General features: G+C 39.0%; 1 protein-coding gene across 5 annotated transcripts; it reads right to left on the bottom strand.

Moving 5' to 3' along the window:
- Window positions 1-589: 589 nt before the first annotated feature.
- Window positions 590-16,710, bottom strand: YIPF4 (Yip1 domain family member 4). 5 transcript variants are annotated; one of them, XR_012628227.1, is made up of 8 exons: window positions 16,406-16,710; window positions 12,740-12,893; window positions 9,738-9,909; window positions 7,592-7,669; window positions 5,636-5,749; window positions 4,967-5,114; window positions 3,529-3,647; window positions 590-3,228 (listed from the first exon to the last, which is right to left on the bottom strand). XR_012628227.1 is itself a non-coding variant. In XM_074863353.1 (7 exons), the coding sequence occupies exons 1-6, from the start codon at window positions 16,488-16,490 to the stop codon at window positions 3,909-3,911; spliced, it is 606 nt and encodes a 201-aa protein (XP_074719454.1). In that variant the 5' UTR covers window positions 16,491-16,700; the 3' UTR covers window positions 3,093-3,228; window positions 3,872-3,908. The 5 variants fall into 5 exon arrangements, 2 of the variants coding, with proteins under 2 accessions (XP_074719453.1, XP_074719454.1); XM_074863353.1 differs by lacking the exons at window positions 3,529-3,647; window positions 4,967-5,114 and adding an exon at window positions 3,872-3,911 and having other exon boundaries at window positions 3,093-3,228; window positions 16,406-16,700; XR_012628229.1 differs by lacking the exons at window positions 3,529-3,647; window positions 4,967-5,114 and adding an exon at window positions 3,677-3,783 and having other exon boundaries at window positions 3,113-3,228; window positions 16,406-16,702.
- Window positions 16,711-17,159: the final 449 nt, after the last annotated feature.

Genomic DNA, 17,159 nt, shown 5'->3' with positions numbered 1-17,159 from the left:
GAGGAGGACCAAAATTAGCACAGGCTGCCGTAGGAGGGAAATTAAAGAAATACAGTGTCTGTGTAAAGAATACAAAGAACAAAACAAACCCAAAAGGTTATGCATGGCACCCAGGCTTATCAAAATTGTCCTGAGAGCAAAATAAGCAGCCTTTAAGCTTGCTTCACTGCTTCAAGCAAAACATTAAAGACCAGTAAGAGTAGCAACAAAACTTAAAGCAGATCTCCAGCTGTATGTTGTCTCTACCTCAAAGCAACTGATTTCACATACTTTTCAAGTAGGTATAATTTTTATGATAAACAACAGAGTATGTCTGATGGGTAGAGAAAGCCATGTACACATCTAGTTGCTCTATACAGATCATCCCAAAAGCCTGTCTCACTAAGGTATGATACCCATATCTCTATCTTGAGATGAGGTGTTGCATCTTGGAAAGGGTATTTTTGGTAGGTGGACATGCTCTAAGTTTCCAGTTTGACAGAAGTGTATGTATTATCACAAAAGCTTCTTTATATCCTCAAAGCTTGAGACTGATTACATGTATAGGAATATAGATGTGTCTTAATTCAGTAAATATAAATGAGCTTCATACATTCTGTAAACAAGTTTAATTCAAAATTTTTTTATAAAATACATCTTGTATTTACACACATACCTCATCTAAAAATATGAGTTTGTTGAATGCAAAGTTATTACAAACTATCAGAACCATTTGAGAGCTGTTTGTACATATTTCTTGCACAGCATATGCAAAAGGTGACCCTAGAGTTACTAAGATTAAAAGGTGCAAATCTGCAATTGTGTACAAAATCTGTACTATGTTAAGTGCATATCTACATTGCATATTACACATGTGCCAAGTCTGTGGAAAGGAACAGTTAAAATTGCAACTATAAATTTCACAGAACATTAGTAAAGAGGAAATTAAGGTATTTGGAGATTAAACAGAACATTCTTGCATCCTTTGAATATTCATAGTCATTTCAGATGCACAGGATCCATTATGGACATCTAATGAACAGCTATGCAAAAAGAAACTAAGCCTAAAACTCTCTGACAGCCTAGTAACCTACATGTGTCCTCGCCCTTCATGTTTGTGGTGATGTCAGTTAAACATGTATTCACAGGGTCTGGGTTGAGTCTTCTAATACTAGTTGGATATTCCTGTTAAAAAACAAATGTAAGTCATGAAAGAAGAGAGAAGACCAGATTATCATGCAAGATTCCAAAGCTAACATGCTTTTTTTAATACACTAACTTGCGTATTTTTTTTTTTTTTTAGAATGTGGTACGAATGCTCACAAAACACTTGCAGACAAGAACTATAAGCTGCTGGTATAATTGGTTTAGTACGACTGCAGTAATTCCACCAGAACTTCTGCAGAAGTCAAAAATTATGGGAAAAGTTGATCACTCTACTAGTTTTTCTCCTTTAATGTATTACAAGCTAGAGTATTACATTACAATTTATATCCAGCATCAACTCTAAGTAGTTCTGTTTAAAACCAACACAAGAATCAGCCAGAAAAGCAGACTGAATAAGCTAAAGGTTTGTGGTTGAGTTTGAATTTAAATATGTATTTTGCATCAGTAATGATTCATAAAAATAAGTTACCAAAATGGCAAATAACACAGTCTAAAAAGCTGAAAAACTACAGTTCTGGTAAGGAAATATGTCCATTGGGGATCAAAGACAGCTCTTGCTATAACCTTGTCATGGTTTTTTATATACAGCATCAAAAAAAACCCCAAACAACCGAACATGGGGAATACATTTTTTCCTGTCACCAAAAGAAAAAATGTCAAGAAACTTAAGGTCTATTTGGCAATACTAAATACTGAAGATTGCAAATGCCTAAGTTAGTACCATGCAACGTGAACTTCAGTGGACTTCCCTTGTGAAGAAACATTACCATAAGGAGCATTACATAAGCAATCAACACAGTACACAGGAAATATTTAACATGTCATCACGTTATTACATAATCCTTGGATAGTCAAAATTAGCAAGACTGTAATTGTTACTAAGGCTGTGATTCTGCCTTATTTAGTGGAGGGAGAACCTGGCCTTACAAACCTTTTTTATTTCTCTTTACGAGGGATTAATAGTACTGGGGGGAAAAAATGGATGCGTGTTAAATACCATGCTATTAAAAGCAAGACAGAGCAAGATGTTGTAAAACATAGTTAGGGAAGCATTATTTTTATTTTGTCATCATAAAATAACATTGTTTAAAGATCACACAAATTTGATAGATCTTTTTTCTCCAACATTAAGCCAGCACTACAGTTGAGAAAGGTGTTCACCCGTTTCTCTGTAAATTTATACTTTTAAGTAAAATAATTTGATTCTCTATGCATTTTAATTAATTATGTCGCGCAGTAAATATCTTGCTCCTTTGGTCAGAGATAGTAAATGAAGACTTCAAATACTTGTATCTTCAATTTTTAAAAACTCAATATACATCCTTAACCAAGGAGTATTTACGCTACACACAAGCCATAGATACAAAATACACAGTATATACATGTTTTGAAAACAAATTGGAATTTATAAAAACTCAATAGCCAAATCAAAGTAATTGAGGCACTAAATTAAAAGTAGTATCTTCACATCTTGATTATACACACTATTCTGTGAACAATCAGGACTGTTTCATAAATATATTTTATCTACAGAATTTGCTGTGCCAAAAAAGCCAGCTGTGTTTAAGCTCAAAAGAAAAATTGCACTTTGAGACTGTTACAGTTAACTTCTCATTTTTCTCCTCGAATATAGTAATCTGGTCCTAGTGCTTTTGGCACAGGTATTGAGTTGTGGTTTTGCTACACTTTCTTATAAAACACAAGGTTCTTTTATTTTGTTCATTAAAATCTGAAGAGTCTTAAACAAACCTAGAACTTTGATACAAATCTATATAGCTACAATTGCTTCATTAAATAATATACACAAATATGCTCTTCGATCTTAAAACATCTTGACAACTGGATACAAAACAGTCACTTGTATTATCTCCAGCCTCCTTAATCTTATGCATTATCAGTCTGCAAGTGAATAAAATACAGTTTCTGGCCACATCTTGCACTAGATCACACCCCAGTGTACAAGGACAGAAAATAAATGTATAATAAAAAGATTGGATAAATTAGAAGGGGTTTCTTGGTCTTGAATTCTTCTCCAACTAGTAATGATGCAGCACTGTATGCAGCCCAAAAGACTCCAAACAACTGAAAAAGAAGAACAACAGTCTTAGCTGACACCACAAGAAAATCTCTCCAAATACCAAGATAAAAATCGGTTCTTCTCTCAATATAATTAAAAAGAAACCCCCCAAAAAATAATTTTGCAGGAAGAACTACACACACACACACAAAATACTATGCCTTTTCATTTAAGTTTAGAGAAATATTTAACAAATAGGCATGTTATTTTCATTTGAGACATTTTTACTCAAGTGAGCAGCTAAGGATCTACAGTAAGTTTTCTCTTATGTAAGACATATAGATACCACAAAGCAAGCCGCTTACATGCACTGATAATTTGAAGCTTCACTGGATTAATAAATTTTCTTTCTACCTTGGCTGTCCCCAACTATTAACCCCTCCCTTTCTTTAAGCAAAAGAGTTGATATACTTGACTCTTCCTCCTACAATATATACCAGAGAGTTAAATTACCATTTTTTATTTCAGGATTCATCTGGCTCTCAAACTTTAATTATGGTGCCCCCACCTCAAGGTAACTGAACCTCATATTCCTATTCCTTTCAGGTACAGTGAGAAGCCTGCCAAAATACAATCTGTATTAAAAACTATATTGCTTACTAAGTTAAGAAAGAACCAGTTTAAGAGACTGGTAGAAAATAACATTACCTATGAATATCCACTATGTTGTATGAAGTTAGCATGCCTACTTTAAAAAAAAAATAAGAGGTCAGTGAACTCGACTCAAACCTCAAACTAACAAGGTTATAGCAAAAAGTAATCAGATATTATTATCCTCTAGCAGCACCTTGAATATTAATAAAAAAAGAAAAATACTCAAAACTGAGTGGCATGTAAAAACACTGTAATCTTCTGCAAAACATGAAACAAAAGAGGGCAGACATAATAGGACCCTACCAAAGAACTTCTTCCACAGTTCTGTCAGAGAAGCCCCTTGAGGGATTATGGGGCTCATTCAACTGTTGTTGAAAAAAAAAAACAAACCAAACCAACCACCAAACAAAAAACTCATCAAAAAAAACCAACCACCAAAAAAACCTGCACATGATTGCATACTTCTGTTTTTGCTGCCTAACCCAGGACTGTAGAGGTGGACAAGGACCATCAAGATCAGGACTAAATTCCCTAAAATACATTAGGAAAATAGCAGCAATTAAAACAATTGAGGTGCATTACTAGAATAGTTTACTTTTCTGATTGCAACTGGAAAAAAACTGACTGGAATGACATTATTTCACTGTAAGTTTCCCAACTTCAGGACTGTGAAAGATTTCCCCAAGCACAGAGCTCTCACTCAAGCTGTAAGTAGTAGTACTTGTCACAGCATAAGTAGTTTTGGCCACATGGGGCTCATCCTGCATTTTTACACTAATGATACAAAGGTAAGAACCTTGCACAGATTCACCCTGAAGTTAATGTAAGACTGTCAGTAGTAATCAAGTAACTGAGGTTTCATTAACATATATTTATTTTCAAGTTATATATTAGTTAACTGGGAAGTTAATGATTTGCTTTCTGACTCTATCACTTAATAGTAATGGCAAGTTATCAAATCACAAACACAGCAATTTTGTTATCATACACTCTAGTTTTACTTCAATTATACTGTTTACCAGCAAGCTAAAAGGACAGAAAAATCAATCAAATCAACAGAAGAAGAACTCAAAAAGCATACAGCTTCGCTAGTAACAGAATTTTCTCAGTCAACCTTTCCAAAAGTTCAGCAATAACTTCAAAGGCTACCTAAAAGGGTTTTAAGCAGAACTGGAAGTGTTCAAGAATGTTATGTAGTTCTGGGATCTATCAGGGAACGTTGCTAGCTTCATAAAAGGTGTCCAACAGCAGGTGGTATCAGGCAAATTATTCTTGCTTTGTGCCTTATATTCCACATCTGTAAAACCAGAACAAGACTTACCTTCTCTGCAAAGGCTATCGAGAGCTTTATACTGCTACCACTATGGGAAGGTCTCAGAACAATGACTAACGTCATATTCATGCTGCAGTAACTAAAAATAAACTGGATGATGGGGGAAGGGATAGGACAGCTTATTTTCAGATTCTTCATTTTGAGGTTTAATTATGCATCCTCTTCTCAAAATGATAATCCTATTTATTTTTAATGCAACTATTATAGCACAGTGAAATACTTACACAGAAGCTAACCTGATAACACCAGGTGTTGTTATAGCAACGGCACTGTATATCCCTAAGTACTCAAAAGAAGCATTTAAAACAGAATTCGTTTAGCAGTCATGTCCACCATGCTAACCAAAAGGATCACAGAGCTCACACTGTAGTTCTCAATATTTTGACACATCGTTATGTTGTCCTGAAGAGATTAATACTTGAAGTGTTAGGAAAGTGACTTAAAAATAACTGTAAACAATTCTCAATAGATGATACTGAACTTACTTTTATTAGGGTAGAAACAACTTCAAATGATCCAACCACCAAAAGTACAGGTGCTATGACAATGAGGGGAAGTAGGGAATATCCTATCACACCAAGAACTTGGCCATAAGCAACCTGAAATTTTCAAGAACATAAAAAAAGCTTTGTAGTACTCAATCTTTGTCACCAAATGCAATTTGATCTTGTTTTAACAGTATGAATAGCAGTAATAATGAGTTAGATATTCATGACATTTCAGCTAAAGGAAGCTTGCTAGGATGAAAATTAGTTTTGTATGCTACCCCCTATAATTTTGTAATTAATCATTCAGTTCTCTTAGAAACATGTTGTCTTTTTTTTTTTTTAAACACTGTAAATGACAATTTTATTACTTTCAAGGGAAGTATTTACACAGGTTAAAATATATAATTTCACCCCTCACATTTTCATGTTCTGCCTTAAGTGGTTCTCAACTGCCACTCTCCATGGAGTGTACATACGATACCTAGGAGCACAGAACTAGAACAGACCTCTCAGTCATCAGCTGTAGTCCTGGCTGTCACAAGCAGCAAAGATTAATTTTCTGCATTAACATACTCATATCCATTATACATAAATAATATACATGAATGCTCCTGGCATCAGTGGAAGACCTAGAACCTGATCCCTCTAAGGCACAGAAGTCTTCTGATTTCCAGTTTAAATTTATTATGAATATCTTAAACAGATTTGTTCAAAGTATTTCCGTAACTGTGTTCAGCTTCATGCGCATTAAAGGGTCTGATTCTCCCCTACTACTGTTTGAAACATTCCTAGGCCCAGGTGGGCTTTTTGGATTTAACAGGAAAAATAGTTCCAAGACAAGTGACCATCTTGCAAGCAATCTCTGTAGCCACTGATCCTTCACAGTGAATTGTTCAGACCTATACTTTTTCCCCAGTTTATACATTCTGATAATTTCACATTTTGAGCCACAAAACAGATTGATTTAAGGGTATCTGGATTATGCTGGTTCGCAGAAATACCATATGATCACATTTCTAAAAGCTTTTGCTTTCAAAACAATGTTCACACAAGAAGACTCTAGCAATTATGATAAAAGGAAAATGTAAAAAAATTAGAGTGTAAATAATGTAGGAAGTATGCAGCATGAGTTCATCATTAATGCAAGATTCATAATAAACATAAAAATCAAGTATCGCTGAATATTTAGTTCTTCACGACACAGTTCAATGCATTTTATGCTGCAGAGCCATTTTAAGAAGTTTCTACCCTCCTGACTGTCCATTGTAGCTGTCTGTGGGCCTCTGCTGTAAGTCATTTTTTGTTGTTTACACCTGAATCTCTTAGTGACTCAATTTGTAAACAGCTCAGACAGCTATTCCAACCCTGCTGGTGCAAGCAGCTGGAGGGAGGGATGTAGGCCAGAACTTCAATTGGCTTTGCAGCTGAAGAACATGCACTGACTGTCATCCTTTAATAGGTTTGAACTGCATCAGACCAGGGATGAAAACAAACCCTGGTAGCTGCTCTACCCACAAGGGCATTATGCAACTGCTGTTAGCCCCATTTAAAAAAAAAAAAAAAAAAAATTAAATAGAGAGCAGTGCAAGAGCAGTGCAAAGGAGGAGAAAGGATCCCATTTAGCTCAGTGACCAAAAAACTGAAAGCACTCAAGGATGGACTTCAGTTCTGAATCACAGGCACCTGTTAGAATGTCTGGGATTCAAGTACAAATTTCCAGATTATCACATCCAACATGCCATCCACAGCATAGAAAGATTAGCTGACCACCTCTGTATTTTAGATTTGGAGGCCAAGAACCTGAAATGTAGACATTACACATACCAACTGCATCCATTCTTAGTTGGCTACAAAGACCAAAGCCAAGCACCAAGGAAACTCAGCTACTACTGAAAAACATACCAAGAGACTACATTACCTCCCTCTACGTCCTTTTTGCATACAGGTACTTACTTCTCCTCCAAGAACCCTGGCCAGTAAGAAAATTGTCAAGGATCCAAATATCCAAATAGTTATAATCCAAGAAACAACCTTAAGAGATAAAGAACAATTCATTTTTATTAATAATTTTCATTGTGAGAAAGAAAAACTCATTTCTATTAATAACTTTCATGGGAGTCAAGGAATTTATTATGCAAAACTGAATTCCAAATTGTGGCAAGAATAGTTTTACTTAGTATCACAATTCAACTTGAGAATAAAATTCAGAGGTTACATTTACAGAATCACATTAATGGTAATTTTGGTGCACATGGAAAGCACATGCAATGTGTTTTGCAAGTATTGTAATATTGTAGAAGACTAGGAAGAGTTTAGTTAAAACCAAAGCTAGGACTGCCCTAGCTAAATGTCTTCACATCCTGCCTATTACAAACTGGGGGGTCAGACAGTTTTTAGAAGTTGGCCCAACAAGGGATTGGAATTCTGCTTCTTTCATCCATAAAAATGCCACTTGATTCTTTACTCAAAACGAGAATGCTCAGAAGACATGGGACTTTAACTTTCAGTAGAACTCAGTGATGATTACAACTTAATAAACAGCCCCAGACTCCTGAGATAGTGTCATTATGTTTTCTTGCTTCTTTCACTGCTCTACTCTTAAACTGAAGAAGAAATCTTAAAATCATTCTCCAGATTAACACAACCTTCAGAGTAACTTAGCTACTCTTGGAGTTTGAGCCACGGGGAGGATTAGAAGTGAAGCTCTCCCTTTTGACATACTTTAGAAGAAAACAACATCAGTCCGGTCTCCGTATTTCCAAATGTACAATGACTGAACTTAAAAATTAAGTTAGTAATCAATATTTTGCTTAATTAAAGGTTCCAGATTCCCGGAAGAATCAAGTAGGGGATAAACAGATAAAAATCACAGCACCACTTTAAAAAAAAAAAAAAAAGACAATGTACCGGCTTTGTGCTATTTGTGAAAATAGCACATGGCCTCCTACTTCCTTCTTCTAGACAGTGGAGGAAAGCAGAGGACCAGATTAAAGTCTTAGTGCAGGAATGCTCATCTCTTTCCAGCTTACAGCCCACCATTCAGTTCATCTAGTCCAGCTGCTGTCAGTCATCCTGTTGCCAGCTACTCGCTTTCCCTCCTCACACATCTACAGCACTCTTACATCACTACGGTACATCCTCTGTTCCTAAGAAGCATCAGACCTACTGTTCACGTACAGTAGGTGTACAAACTGCAGACGGGAGTTCATCTGTCGTGGGATCAAGGAATGGTCCTTGCTTTGCCTAGGAGACAGCTAAGTGGTCCACCCAGATTTTATCTCACCATTCACAAAAATCTTTGTATAAGCCCATTCTGCTACTTTACATATGGCTTACTGCTATACTACATTGTATTCAAAACAACTCTAACTACACGTATAGTCATAAAGATCTCTGAAGCAGGATCACCTAAGCTCACATTCAAATTGTGACTATAAATGATACCACTTCTCTATTTCAATCTGAATGTAAAGAAAAAAGCTAATGGTGTTTATGGAGGCCAATTAAATCTGCACAATGCCTCCAAATAGCTATTCGTCCTGGAGTTCAAAAGAAATTATGGAAAAAGTCTATTGACCAGAGGAAAGTTACTTGATTGTAATTGAGCAGGGAGGACAAAATAGCAAATGGCACTAATGAAGACTAAATATACCAGATAACAGCAGTGATATAGTATGAATTAAACAAGTAGCTTTATTTGTCAGGAAATTAAAATTCATGGCATCCAAACAAATGTTCTTCAGTAAGTTTTAGTAATAAAAAACACGTTAACAAAAGATCACGATTAAAATGGAAAGATTCACTAATATGACTATAAAGCCATTAGTATCAATCTGTTTCCTCTAGAAACCAAATCTTTCCTTTGTTTTACTGTATAAAAACAAACCTGACATTTCATCATGATTAATTTATCTGTGGGCTATTTAATACATTTCTTACTGCTGTCTTTCCACCTATCAACTTGAAAAACACCATCTGAAATGCCCCACATTAGTATGTGAAGGAAAGACTTTCTACCTACGTAAGAATGCTAATTGCTTAGCAATCATGTTCCCAAATTTAGTTTAGATTTCTTTTTAGGTATAAGGCTCATACATACCTTAAATTGTCCATATAAAGAAATCATTGAGAAGAAGAGAACAACTGCCAGAGGACCCCAAAAGTCTGGATTGTCTCTCACTACCTGCCTATTAAACCCAAGAGATGGCATAGGCATCAACACGCATCGAATTTTGTAGTAAATATCCTTTAGATCAATGTCAAGTTCTTCCCTGAAAGTGTAAAGCAAGAGAGCATTACTATACACCACAGTAATGAAATAGAGCATAAAAAAGTAAGTGCAGGGGCAAACAGTAGGCTTCTAGAGCAAGCCTCCCATCACCCATAAGCCTCTCTGAAGCTGTGACTAGCAAAGGCACAGTTCATCCACAACAAAGCAACACCATATGTGCATCCCACACTCAGTAACTGGTGTGACACAGTTAGATATGTTTAATTGTTCAAAAATCAAGTACATGACTGAGAATAGAACACATACACAGCATACCCTGACAGCCTACATTAAGACAGTAGATCTATTTTCTGACATGCAGGAACACATGACACATGCATACCATAGTAACTACTTAAAAGCCGAAGACATGCATACACAAAAGTAGGATGTCTGTATATTCCTGTGCTGAGCAATATGCCATGAGCACACTTATTATGGAACATTTTATTTCAAATTCTACAAGAAAGAATACCTTTACATTCACTAATCCTAAACCATTCAAAATACATCAGGTAGAAACAATTTTTTAAAATACAATGAGTTTCATTTGCTTCAACAACAGTAGTTTTCAGCTGACCAGTTTATGCCAATTGTTTAATTACTGGTTTGTTTCCAATATGGGTAAAAATAAATAAAAGACATTGAACTAGCAACAAATTCTATCAACAGATCTTGACCTTCTCTAATTGCCTTCTCCACTCCTTGCTACAAACTATCTGTAAGCAGCTACAAATTGACCAGAAGATTCTTCTGTAGAGGAGACTCTTAACTGGTACATCTTGCCCTGACTGTCCTACCATGGGAAGGAACCAGAGTTTCCAAGTAATGGGCAATTCCACTTCTTTAAGTTTATGCATGGAACCTTAAGACAGAACTGTATGCTAGTGTCTTCCTTATGCAGTCATGACTGAGGAGCTCCGAAGAGCTGCAAGAGACTTCTGGCAGATATCTCTCTGCTCTACATTTAACAGCACAATGGAGAAAAATGTAGAATCATATCCTAAGGCGCTTTACGAAAGTTTTGTACAAAGCTTTGATTTATGGCTTTCTCCTCAGAAAAGCTAAAGCAAGAAATAAACACAAAAACAGGATCCACCACAATTTCTCTTCTAGAAAAAAAATTAAGTACTGCTCAGTGAGTCTCTCAAGGCACTTTCAGGATTGCTATTACTGAAGGTATTTCAGAACTGGTATTACTAACCTGTGACTAAATAACAAAAATTGTTCTTTAACACATCCCTGAATCTAAGGAGTAGACTAAGAAGCATCCATTTTCCTCCATTTATCTGAACAGGATGGAGCATTCCTGTATTTTACTCTGAAGACTATGTAACACAAATACTTCCTGTCTGGAAAAAATTCTTTGTCATCTCCTAGGGCTTCTGACAGTTTCTCATGTGAATAAACTGTCTTTTGCACAAAGCTGACAGTCACCCCACCTAAGAAGTGAGGGTAGCTGTAACAGGAAACAAGTGTCTGGAGTAAGGCTGCCCATTGAGAAAGAAGAAAATAATCTCACTCTATTGAACAAACGATTGCACAGTAGCACCGCACTGGTGAACTTCTCTTAGCTGCCTGCTATTCTTTAAATCCTCAGCAGGATTCAGGTTGCAAGGCTTCATTACAGCACATGTCCTGGGAATAATTAGAATTACATAAAAACTGGTACGTGACAGTCAGATTAAGGTCTTCTCTGTTAGGGTGATTATATTCATCCTGTTTGCCACAAACTGATAATTTCCCTGGCATGTTGTCCTCACTTCCAGCAATCAGCAGCTTAGAACACCTAGCTGCCTTTGAATCACAAACTTGGGTTTTGTGGTATAAAAAGTTAAACAAAAGAGGGAATTCATATGTTGTCACCTCAGTACACCATTCTGTTTCTTAATTAAAAGGTAGAGGTTTACAGAACACAAGGAGATACTTCTGCACACTTTAATGTACTTTTCAAGTAGCAGTTTCATTATTAAGCTCTTTACACTTCAGTTCTCTCCCAGCACTCTCATCTGAGTTCTCCAGAGTACTCTCCTGCTCACTCCATTTTTTTTAAAGCATCATTATATTTAATTCACAGAGTAAAACACTGAGATACTGAGAATGAAGTTGCTTAGGTGCAGAAGAAGGACTAAGACCCAGCCTGCCTGACTCACAATGTTGTAAACTTAAAATACAAACTTTCTTCAGCCAACCACGTTTCTGTGAACAGAAGGAGGGATGCAGAGATTTTCAGTCTTAAGGACATTTTTGTCTTTCAACACTAACACACTTTTAATCTAGCTTTGCAGTGTAAAATAGCATCAAAGATTATAAAGTTTGTACTACCTTACTTCTAGCATTCCTACTGTAATAAGCATGATTCACAATGCTTTTACTCAGAGTAACTGACAGAATTTCCTTAAGATTTATTTAAGGTGGATCCTTCCAAGGGATTGTCTTAGCCTCTGATTCTCTGACAGCATTAAGAAGCTCGCAACATCAGGCAAAAGGTAGAAATAATACAATCTAATTTTTTAAACCATTACAAGAACAACAGTTGAGAGCAGAAAAGCCATAAAAGCTTTATACATATAGAGATTAATAAAATTGGATTTTACTTCCTCCTTCCTTCCTCCCCTGCAGTGAATAACAAGGCTCTCTTTTACACTAAAAATAAAACCCATAATGAGAAACATGTTTTCAGTCCTTCACCAGAAAACACTCATTGGTCAAGTAATTTGTCAAACAGAATTCTAGTGACAGCAAAAGGCTGTGGGACAGTGTGAGGGGCTACAAGTTGTTTTTCCTACACAGCTAATAAAGATAGATACCCCAAAATAATTATGACATACAGGAGTGGCTTGTTATCTTCCGGGTCATCATCTTCCACTTCCAAAAGCCAGCCATACCCTCTCTGTCTTAGGAATGTAGTTGCAGTAGATTCTTTGATGAATTCTCCTCCAAGATTTAGCTTAACATCTGGAGTTGTTATGGAGCCACTAAGATCTTGGAGAAAAAGGGAGAGAAAGATATATCTTTTTAAGTCTTGCCAAAAGCCATTTGATTTCAAAAGTGCTGGAAGATAAACAACAGACATCTAAAGCTACATGTGCTGGTCAGCACCATGGCATATTCAAAGTTAAAAAATAAAATTATACTGTAACAGATACATAATTTGAAAGGGTACTTCTGGTTTTAATGCAATAGAAACTGTTGGTTTAGGTCTCAAATTACCAAATTTTAGCTTCTAGATGTAACTCTTGATGACACAAGTGTTCTGGTATGACAGAAAGGCTTCAAATCGTGGTTTATCATTAAGTATTTAAAGGCATAAAAGGAGTTAACTAATCAAAGTCTCATAATACTGTAAATTGTGGATTATTTACCATTTTTTTGCTGACCACACTACACCTGTTTTGGAGCCTATTTCTGCACAGGGGCATTGTTTCAGCCAAAACCATTCTCTGCTTTTAGGTCCAGTTTTTCATGAAAGGAAAACATTTGTAGGTGTTTTCATTTGTGGTCTGCCTTTAATACAGGTGAAAATGTTAGAAAAAGAAAACTATCAGATACCCTTAGGCTCCAGCCAGTAAGAAGAGACACAAGGAGTTCTCTTCAATATACTATGATCTTGCTCTGCCACAGTACTACACAAAACATAAAGAGCAATCTATGTATGTTCTGGCTATGTCAAAGTCACCAATAAATATTAATTTTATTCTCTCATTGTATTCAGTTATATACAGATGAAAAATACAAAATTTTCTGAAATATACTGAAAATATATAAAGCAACTTGAATAAAGAAAAAATATAGAAGAGGGGAATAATTATTCTTTTAGGAAATCACGGATTTCCATTATTTGCTAAAAAGGAAAAATCCAAACAGAAACACGTAAAATTTTTGTACAAGTCTTATTACAAATATATTGAGGGACAAAACCTTTCCCCTCATCCAACATCTTTTCACTTCACAAAAGAAAATCTTATTTTGCTTTCCACTGTTGTGTGTTCTGCACACAGAAAAGCTCCTAGGCACAAGTTTCCCAAAACACCTAGCTATAGCAAGTATTTCTGAAACACATACAGAGGCAAGTCAGGCCACATCTGTAGATTTCTATCAAAATGTAACATAGTTTTATAGAAACAAAATTTTTACAGTGACAGAATCTTACACAGTCTTCAGCTGGCATATCTGAAGTGTTCACTGATCACGCAGTATCGCAATTAATTTAACACAATTCTCCTTCCCAAATCAGCTTGCCAGGCCACTAAAGCTTAAATTTAAGATTCTCCATAAATACTTTTCAACCATTTCATAATCATGAGAGTTAACGATCCATTGCTTTGATTCTTGGAACACCATATGCGCAAGATCCTGGTAAAGATCACTGTAACTTAAAGAAGGAATTTCTCTTTGCTCCTGTCAGAATCAGCACACATACCCTGTTCTCACCAGACACAAGTAAAGCCTTCCTCTGCTGTTTGCAGAGGGAAGAAAAAAGAAAAACGTATTCTAAATGCCTGGGCATCAAGGTAGAGAAAGCCTCAAAGTTTTCTACTACCACTGGGACTCTTTTGTCATTTAAAAATATTTGTTTATGCTATAACATAATACTTCTTTGCAAGGAGAGGTCCTTGCTATTCTATGTGCACAAAGGTGGCTGTCAAAACAAGCAAAAGTAACAGTCCAACCAGCCATTTATTTCTCCTTTCTCAGTGACCACTGACAATCCATCCTGAGACAGGGAAACTTCTACACAAGTCTTATTTACCACGACTCCTTCTAGCAGTCAATGGTTGGTGAAAACCTACAACCACACTTTTTTATCATGAAACCTATTAACGTGATGTTAAGTCTATTTTGCAAGACATCTCAGGTGGGACATAAAGCTGCAGAAACCAAGGAAAGAAGTCCACCACCTCCTCTTCTATAAACGGCAGGGCAACTGAGCGCTGAAGAATCCGCCAAGAACTGATGGTTCTGATGCTTGCGAGTGAGAGCCAGGGTGCCTTCAGGCAGAACACCACAGAAGCAAAACTGAGGTATCTCACATGCCTCATTTCAACCAGGCATTGTGGAAAACCAGCTTTCAAGACTGTCTTTGCTCTCAGTTTTGAACAAGCAGTACAAGAGGCAAAAAACCTCCCCAAACAGTCTGTTCTTTATACCGTATCTGTCCACTTAACTGAGAACACTTAACTGAGGACACCTCTACAGCATTATTTCTCACTAACAGCTCCTACCTCTCACGGAAATAAGACGGGAAAATAAAACAGCTTATACTTTTACTTTTCATATGGATCAAGATTTGGGAAACAAATAGAAATTAGAGTGCAGTGTGTAGTATTTTAATTTAAAAATATCAAGCTGTTTATGTTTTTGTTAGGACAGGACTATGCAGCACTTCGCAGACAGATCACACTTTGCTTGTGTTCACAGAGAACACCGAGCCAAGTCTAATTCAACAGATCCCGCTGGAAAGGTGGCTGTAGTGGATTGGGTTCAGCATTGGTCAACAAATACTTCCACGGTGAATTCTGAGAGTTTCTATTCAGAACTACTTGGATCCTTTTTCAGGCAAAGGTGGAAAAGAAAAACAGAACAAACAAAACCAACAAAAAACCACAGCTGAGATTGTACCTGTCGATTAGTATTCCTTGTCAGGACTGGGAAGTTCACCAAAGAACAGGTATTCTACAGTAGTTTTTCCACTCAGTAGCTCTTTTCCAGGGTGAGGCACGAGTCAGGATTTACATGATTGCCTACCCCTATTCGGAATTACAACAGTAACTAAATACACATAAAGTAGAATGTTTGCTGTTTAAGTGGGTAGAGCCCAAAAGATCATTCTCCATCAGAATAAGTTAGCACAACATTCACTCTTGTATGTTCCTTTTCATAGTCTTAAGGCAGATCTTCACGGCATGCTGGTACACCACAGCTATGCGGGCAGCAGGCAGGCAGCGGGCCACACTTCACACCCTAACCGACACACAGGTCTCCTTTTTCCCCCCCTCATTACTGCGCTGAAATGAGACACGGCAGAGACTCCGGCACAGCATTACAGCAAATGCGAACATCGGGTACAGCCTTCAACAGACACCGGGCCGCGCTACCAGCAAGGTGGGGAAGAGGAGCGCTCTGTGACGGCGCTTGCGGCGGTTACGCCAGGCCGCCGCCGCCGGGCACAACCTCGGCTACGGCTCTGAGAGAACCCGAGGCACGGCGCAGCACGGCCGGCTCTGACGCTCCCACCGCACCGCGGGTAACGCCGCCGCTCGCGGCCCCCTGCTGCGGCGGAGTCCCGCAGTCGCGGCCCGAGGGCAGCGGCCACCGTGGCCACCTCAGCCACCCCGCTCCGCCTCCGGCCACGCCACCAGTCCCGGGGCGGGGGGAGGAAGGCAGGGCAGGCGCCTCTCGCCTCCGCGGCACGGGAGCCGCCCGCTCCGCCGGGGCCTGGCTGAGCCCCTCTCCCGGGAAAGCGGGAGCGGCACCAACCGCGGCCCCGCGCTCACCTTCGGCGTCTGCCGAGGAGACAAAGGTGAAGTCCCCGCTGCTGGGCGCGTAGAGCGGCGGCTGCTGAGGGCCCGGGGGCTGCATCTCCCCGCCCTCCGCGGGGCCGCTGGGGACAACGAGAGCCGAGCGAGCACCAGGGCCTGGGGCCTCCCGGATCCCTCCCGAGGCGGCGGCGGCGGCCGGCACCCGACACCTACAGCGCAGCCGCCTCACGGGACAACAACAAGCGACACCGCCCCCCCGATTGGCTGCTTGCAACGCGCGTCGTGATTGGTCGCTGCAGGGCCAATGCTGACTGGCTGCCCGGCTCCGTCTCGGGGGGTGACGTCACCTCGACCCCGCTATAAAGCGCCTCCTGATTAGCCAAGGGACGGCTCTTGCTCGGTAGGAGGAGTGCGGGTGGGCGAGCGGGTAGGCAGCTCTATTAGCTAGCTATGGAGCGACGTCGCCATGTCCCTCCCCCTGAACGGATGGTGCCGCCACCCAGCTCCTGCGTCATCATTCGGCCAACAGTCGCCGCGGCCCCCCGGGTGGCTTTCTCTTCCCCCTCCCGCCCCTCCAAGGGCGGCCCGCCACCGCTGCCGGGTTTGCCCCGCTGCTGTTAGTATCCGTTCCCCGGGGCGGAGGCCCCTTGGCGGCGCAGAGCTGCGGTGGTGGGATGGGGATGGGGCCGGGTCTGAACGGGCCCCCTTGGTAGCGCCCTGGGCTATGGACCTTCCGAGACCTGTGAGTGGCCACTGCACCGCGTCGGTG

Source organism: Strix uralensis, chromosome 3 (assembly GCF_047716275.1).
Source record: "Strix uralensis isolate ZFMK-TIS-50842 chromosome 3, bStrUra1, whole genome shotgun sequence".
In the NCBI taxonomy this organism is placed as follows: domain Eukaryota; kingdom Metazoa; phylum Chordata; class Aves; order Strigiformes; family Strigidae; genus Strix; species Strix uralensis.
The sequence above is the reverse complement of the archived record's forward strand: the minus strand, read 5'-3'. Positions and strand labels throughout refer to the sequence as shown.